Below are 7,436 nucleotides of genomic sequence, written 5' to 3'. Positions count from 1 at the left end.
AGATGTGTGTCTGGTCGTGAACAGCAACAAAAGCATTCCTCTGGCCTTATAGGCCTAGCTTTCATTTCTGGGTTGTAAAGCTAACATGATTTTGCACTCTGGTAATTTAGCAAAAAAATAAGACGCTGAAGAAAATCCTCTAGTACATTATATCCTTATCTCACTTGAAAAAGGTAATAAACAAATATACAATGATACAACATAGAAGAGTAACAGAAATAAATAGAGAATCTACTGAAATATGCACTGGACCACACAATTCTATAAATCAGAATTTTGCAGACTTCTGTTATGATCCTGGCTCTCTGTATAAAAATGCACCTGAAAAATTACTAAATGCTATTAAAGATAATGCCAAATCTCATTTCAAGCACATGTACAGCAAATATGATGTCTACCCAGCTGGTATTCAGACATGGGTCAGCCACTGACACCTGTATATGATCTTCTAGAAGTTGCCTATGTATCAAAGTTTCTCACCTCACTTTCAATTCTCCCTCTGCTCTACCTGGAAAATATAATTACACATCAACAGGGACATGCAACTTCCTCTTAACGGGATCTCCAGCACCTGGCTTTTTCACTTGAACAAGGTTTCATGTTCCTCCCAGCGCACAGAGAGTGTAATGCCACTCGGTCGGCTCCCTGGCAGGTTCTGCGAGCATGCCTCTTACCCCAGGTTTGCACAGCCTGGCACAGAAAAGCCTTGCTCGTGGCTGGGGTTTCTGGTAAGACAAAATACAACAAATAAAACAATAGTCACTCAAAAGGATCCTCTTCAGGGCAGACTGCAGCTGTTTCGCATCACACCAGAGCCACAACCGCACGGCTCAAGCTCTGTGCTGAGGTAAGATGGATGTGAAACGGTCAGAATTCAGCATTTTCCACTCACTTTGGTTTTAGCAGCGTTACACCTGCTATTATAGAACTCCTCTTTCCCATAATATACTTCTTTAGGGAAAAAAGTACTTGCGCATGTCTCTGTTGTCATAACACTTGCTATAAGGATATTATTTACAGATACGATGTTGGATCGTTAACTCCTTAGGACGGGGACCAAATCTTTTATCTTGGAGAGAAGCTCCTGCATCCCAGGTGCCACCCGCAACGAGGAATGGGGTAGGAAGCCACAGCACGTGTCGCTTCCACGCTCCACTGCCCAACTCCCCGAAGGCCTGCCCTTCGCCTTTTCGCTGGCGAGCATCACGGCAGAGGTCGGATGGCGGCTCCGCGCCTCTCAGGGGAGCAGCAGCAGCCTGGCTCCCCAGAGGCGCCATGGCCCCCAGCCCGGCGGGCCCCAGCCCCCTGCCCAGGCTTGGCCCCGCAGCAGGAACTGGAAAGACTTTAATGTTTTTTAAGTCTCCTGAAGACAACCAACCTCCTCCCTCCTCTGAACCTGTCCTAGGTCATCGCCACGACCTCTGTCTCTCCGATAGCGCCCCGCACGCTCCACCTGCAGCACACCCGCACCGAGGCAGCGGGCGGCGGCCGGTCCTTGCGGGTGGCACTTTCAGCGCCCGGTGCCAGGCCGGCGCCCCCCGCCGGGCCCGCAGGCGGGCGGCGAGGCCCAGGCCCCGGCTGACGCACAGGAAGGCCGCTGCCGGCGGGGCCGGGGGCGGGCGCGGCATAAAGCGCGGCGCGGCCCGGGAACGGGCGGGCAGGAGGGAGCCGCCGCCGCCGGCAGCAGGGCTCGGCCGGGACCCGCGGGCGCAGGCAAGTGGGGAGCCGCGGGGGGCCGGGGCCGGACCGGGCGGGAGCGGCCGGCCGAGGAGGGGCGCTGAGAAAGGCGAAGCGGTTCTGCGCCGGAGGGACGGGAGGGAATTCCCGTCACGGGTGGCGCAGCCGGTACCGCTGGGGAGAGAGAGGCTGGCGGGCCAAAGCGGCCGCCTTTACGCGAGCGCTTGGCCACGCAGAAGGCGGGAGGCGAAGCAGCTGCGCTACCAGTATTGCAATCGACTGCATCTTAATGCTGGCTCTTACGCGTCGCCCGCTTCTGCCAGCTGCCGTCGGGGGCCATCCAGAACAAGCTACAGCCACCCGAGGTTTTAACTTGTTCTGCGGCTCCTTTTGCGCGAAGGGAAAACGGGTGCCAGGACGCGTTACAAAAATCCCAGTGACCAACCCTACCCATGTGCCTCGCGAGCCCTTCTGCGCGTCAGCGTCTCCGCGCGACGTAGGAGGCCTAAGGGGCTCGCAGCCCGGGCAAAATCTTGCCTCTTTTTTTTTTTTTTTTTTCTTTAGATAATAATGTTAAGTTTTCTTACTAATCTTTTTAGGATATCATAATCGTCAGAATTCACCAGAAATTGCAATTAAAAGTCCCGCTGAAAGCAAACAGGCTTACAAATCTTAATTATTTTTTTTTTCCTGAATGTGAGTTGTTAATGTGTCATTATTTGGTTCCTTCTATGTATCTCAAGAAATAAGGTCTGTGATTCTCTCTAACTATCAGTAGAGCACCAAAGACAGTGAAACATACTATACATTACTCCTTCTGGGCAATTTAAAGAAACAAGGTAAACTTTCGGGCAATATTTTTTCCTCTGCTGAATAGAAGTACTAAAGAGAAGGGAAATGTCACTGGGCACGTTTCCACTGACGTTATACGGTGTCCTTCATACCACACACAGAATCATCCCATCCAGCCTTTGTTACGGAGAAACTAAAACCTGTCACTTTTACTTTTGCATGAGTAAGCGCTCAGGACTCTGAAGTATCTCAAGGTGTAACATCTTCCCCCCCCCCCCCGACTTAAGAAAACGCAAAATGAAAGACCACAGCATTAAAAATATGATGTATTCTCTACTTCAAACTGTTGATATTGTGAAACTATGATTCAGAATTGGAAATAAAAAAGCTGTTTATAAAAAGGTCAGATTTCCATAAAAATGTCAATTTTGATGAAATCTCATCTTTTTTTCAGGAAAAAATTCTATCAAAAATGTTCAAACAGATGTAATATGTTGACCTACTGCAGCACAATCTTTAGTCCACGGCTGGGTTTTGTGTAGTTTGTTAACACGAACAAACATCCTAACGAAAGGGAAGACGACCTCTAGTATGGGGTCAGGGTGTGGGCAGAGCCCACTCAGGACCGAGATCCCAGGGCAGAGGCCCTAGGGCTTTCCTCTTCTCTGCTCGTCCACCATGGCCTGTTTGCAACCCGACCGCTGACTTTTTATCCACGTGCCACATCTAGAATTGCAGCCTGGTGTAGCCTGCCCTGAGGCAATGTTTTATCTTTAGTCTTCCCTGCACTAAAAAAAATCACAATGAAAATGGTGTTTTCACCAGTGGGAGTAATGATGATGTGGTGCAAGCCTCGAGTGCAGGTATCAGAAAGGTCATGTTCTCCCAAGTGGAGAGTCGCTCAGGCTGAGGTGTCTACATGGAGAGCCTGCTCACCCGAAACAATCTCTTTAGTCCATGGAGAGTAGCAGGTATTAATTCAGCCCACCTAAAATCTGGAACAACCAAGCTTCTAACTCCAGTATCTCAGTAAACAGCCAAAACTTACTTGGGAAAGTTATTTCAGTAAGAATTTCAGAGCCTGTCATGGGGTGATGCTGCTCTTGCTCATCATTCATATGACTTTACGCTTCCCAAATGTTTTATTTTCTTTCTGTAATGTCAAATCTCAGAATTCTGTGGCAATTAAAAATGGAAAAGATGTACTAGATAAACAATTTAGCTTGTAAAACAAACAGTACTCTCCAAACAGAAGACGTGGGGCTCCAGGAGCAGCACAGTAACATATAACCGTTATGGCTTTAGGAAAAAACTGAGTGGTATGAATTCACTAAGAAGAGAGCAAATTTGTTGCTTTCTACCACTCTTTCATAAGAATAGTTCTACCTGGTGTTGGAGAGTACAATCCTAAGCTACTTCTCGTGGAAGAGATGCTGTGTAAATCTTCCTGCTTTATAAGCATCATACAGCGCTCCCGAACATTTGCCTTAAGGAAGGAAATTGGCTGAGGTGCCCATTCAGGTGTAAGAGCTAGAACTTCTTTTAACGGTCTTCCTCACTTTTCTCCCCCTTCCCTTTAACTGACTAACTTTAGTCAAGTACCGCCTGTTTTGAAAGACAGAATGAACAGGAACATTAAGTACATAATAAGAACTACAGTGAAAATAAGTGATTTATACACTTTGGATTATTAATTCGTATTCACCTTTCAATGGCAAACGTGTTTACTCTTTTCTTTTGCAGTATGTCCCAATGGAGTCAAGTTCAACAACTGGAAATAAAGTTTTTGGAGCAGGTAGACCAGTTCTATGATGATAACTTCCCCATGGAAATCCGACATCTACTAGCACAATGGATAGAAAGCCAAGATTGGTAGGATTAAATTTATTCCCTCCCTCATGATTTCAGTCATGAAAATTTTTTTACTTATCTGGCAGATTTTGGGGTGTCATTTGTGAACTGTGGGCTAAAAATAGTTAAATATTCACTGGACCAGAGGCTAGAAAACCCTGGTTGTCTCCCCTCTGGCTGACTCCATAGCCTGTGCTAAAAACATCCTCACCCTGCCTTTATAGCTGCATATCTACATGATTATAAATAAAAGGATCATAAAATTAATTATTCACAAACCTCTAACCATATACAAGTCACCATATATTCAAATATGTTATACATTTACCTCTTGCAGCATAAAATTATTCACTTGTCTAAAACTGCACTTAAAGATGGATATATAATTTTGGGGAACAAGCCAGCTATTTGCAGGAACTGTTCTCTAGAAGGTGAATTTATGCACAAATTTGGATCGAATTCACTGGATAGTTATCTTAAGAAAATTCAGAACTAAATGCCAAGAAAAGGTTTATATTAGTCGTACCAGAAAGAGATATCTCAATTTTTCAAGCTAAATCCACAGGGCTATTGGAGGACTATTGCAAAAAAAAAAAAAAAAAAAAATCTGCTAAGGAATATAATTTTTACTTACAGTTTATAGCTCAGTGTTTATGGGGCTGTAGGAACATGGGAAACATTAAAATCTCCTTTTTGCCAGATTTAGCAGGCATATCTCAAACAGGCATCTGCCATTTGGGGAACAAAGAAAGAGAATATCCCAAGGACAAGGATACCATACAGTCCAAAGTCTGTCTTCCTCTATTTTGCTCGCTAATGTTATTGCCCTTCATGTACCAAGCTGTTCCATAAACAGCAGAACCAGTAAAGCCTGTTTTGTGTGTGTTTGTGTCCTTTGTCCCCTACATACCCTTCACCAGTAGCTTCAGAGTCTTCCTGTATCCCCAAATAGTTTGGCCGGACAAAGGCTCATCTGGTGCCTGGTGTGAAGATATATATCTGCTGACTGGCCATCTGGCTGTTGCCTCCTGGAGCAGGTTATTACTGCCATTTTCCTCAGTGGAGGTGCTAATTTGGATTTCTCTCTTCTACCAACTTGCCAGTTTTCTGTGAAATTTGTAAGAACATACTATCTTTTGGACTTCAAGCCCACTGTCAACTTTGTATGAAACTGGGCAGCAGATTCAGAAATTATATCTGTGTGACTGACAGAGTGAGAGGGACAGTGTGCATAAGCCTCGTTCCCTCTGGGAAGTGGGCTAAAAATAGTTAAATATTCACTGGACCAGAGGCTAGAAAACCCTGGTTGTCTCCCCTCTGGCTGACTCCGTAGCCTGTGCTAAAAGCATCCTCACCCTGCCTTTATAGCTGCATATCTGCATGATTATAAATAAAAGGATCATAAAATTAATTATTCACAAACATCTAACCATATGCAAGTCACCATATATTCAAAGCCTTTTTTTGCTGCCTAAATTTGTGAATGGTTTATCATTTTCTGTACAGACAGACTGACACTTCTTACAACATTTTAAACGTGTGGTTCTCATTCACTGATTCTTTAGGGAGGCTGCGTCCAACAACGAAGCAATGGCAACGATCCTTTTACAGAATTTGCTAATACAAGTGGATGAGCAGCTGGACCGGGTTTCACAGGAGAAGAATCTTCTCTTGATACACAACCTGAAAAGAATCAGGAAGCTGCTGCAGGTAGGTCATTCCTTCAGGTGACAAACTGCATGCTCTTACTGGTTTCTAAAGGTAGTGCCCAACCTCTTTGAACGCAGTTTGTTCCTGCGCACAGCTCAGGGCTGTCCTTATCGCTATAGACTCCAAGCAGCTATGGGAAGACCAAGCCTTCAACAAGATAATTCAAAATACTAATTCCACTGTCTGTTACTTTGTGGAACAATAATTCATATTTAATGCACTCTGCTCAGATACAGCAATGCTGTGACTTCTTAGCTCTGTGTCTATCTGTGTCTCACTCAGCTCTTAAAAATAAGACTGTATAGTGCTTATGGATGTTCGTGTTCGTTACAAATGTAATTACCCCCTTTCAGACACATACAGATATTTAACTATGATTAGCTGTGTTTATCTCAGGAATAAAAATGTATATTTGGGGCTTAAAGCAGCACCCTGAAAAAGGAACCCCTGTAAACCATTAGTGTGTTTGCTATTTTATGCTTAGCTGGGATTATTTGTTACGAATGGCTTAAAGGATTTTCCGTTAGGCTTCTGCAAAACGATATGTATTTTGATTGAATGTTTCTCTAATAATTGTTTATCTAAGGCAAGGATTCTCAGAGTTCCACTTCATTAGTCACTTAATTCCTGACATCTATCTGTCTTCTGCATAAAACAGATATGCATCTGAGTTTAATGAAAGTTTGGGGTTTTTTCTCTTCTTTGATGGTGTTTTCCATAAGTACTTAAATGGCAATTATATTGCTTGCAAAAGATTTTCTTTATTTCATATATATACACATACATACATATATAGATATATATATATATACACCGGTCTGGAAAATCTTAGCATGACCTTGCCAATTATTTTGTTCTCTTTGTGGCTGGGTGTCTTTCTATTCTTTATCCCTAACGGTGGCGTCTTAAAAATGTGACAATATTTCCATTGCTACCACTTTTTCTTCCGGTGTTATGCAAGCAGTCTCAGTTAACTTGAAACTAAAGTTGCTTTTTACTTCTTTTCTGGTTTGTGTAGCAGCACTATCCATAATTTCAGTACTGCTCAAACACCAAATGTACTTAACCGCTTTTGGAGTTCATTGCAGAAAGGTTAATCCGGTTATTTCTGTCATGGCCTGGCACACTTTACCACAGCAGGGCTGAGACAGAGCTATATCACCTTAGTAAAGGTATTCTCCCACAGTAGCGTGCATGTGGAAAGAGCATTTCAGGGCACTGAAACCAGCAGTTGCACTGGTGTATTCCTGGCTTAAAAGATTGTGCATTTATGATTGTACCATCACAATGTGCACATGCAGAGGGACTGGTGTATATTTACATACAGGCTCTACAAAATTAAAGCCTCTCACTGTTCCTTCTTCACTTCACACCATTTATTTTATTCTAAAACTTTTAGCAAAACT

The 7,436-nt window shown here is 43.9% G+C and overlaps 1 protein-coding gene across 3 annotated transcripts in view; it reads left to right on the top strand.

Annotated features, from left to right (window-relative positions):
* The first annotated feature begins 1,609 nt into the window (after nucleotides 1-1,609).
* The window catches only part of STAT4 (signal transducer and activator of transcription 4), a 42,817-nt gene continuing 36,990 nt past the window's right edge, over nucleotides 1,610-7,436 (top strand). For all 3 annotated transcript variants that reach the window (XM_087732039.1, XM_087732038.1, XM_087732040.1), the window contains exons 1-3: nucleotides 1,610-1,713; nucleotides 4,213-4,341; nucleotides 5,886-6,030. In XM_087732039.1, the coding sequence (XP_087588165.1) occupies nucleotides 4,214-4,341; nucleotides 5,886-6,030 (273 nt within the window). In that variant the 5' untranslated portion in view covers nucleotides 1,610-1,713; nucleotide 4,213. The remainder of the gene's footprint in view (nucleotides 1,714-4,212; nucleotides 4,342-5,885; nucleotides 6,031-7,436) is intronic.

Source organism: Nipponia nippon, unplaced genomic scaffold, assembly GCF_047370975.1.
Source record: "Nipponia nippon isolate SJK-2023a ecotype South Korea unplaced genomic scaffold, ASM4737097v1 scaffold_5, whole genome shotgun sequence".
NCBI lineage: Eukaryota > Metazoa > Chordata > Aves > Pelecaniformes > Threskiornithidae > Nipponia > Nipponia nippon.
Note: the sequence above shows the minus strand (reverse complement) of the source record. Positions and strands in the feature narration are given on the sequence as shown.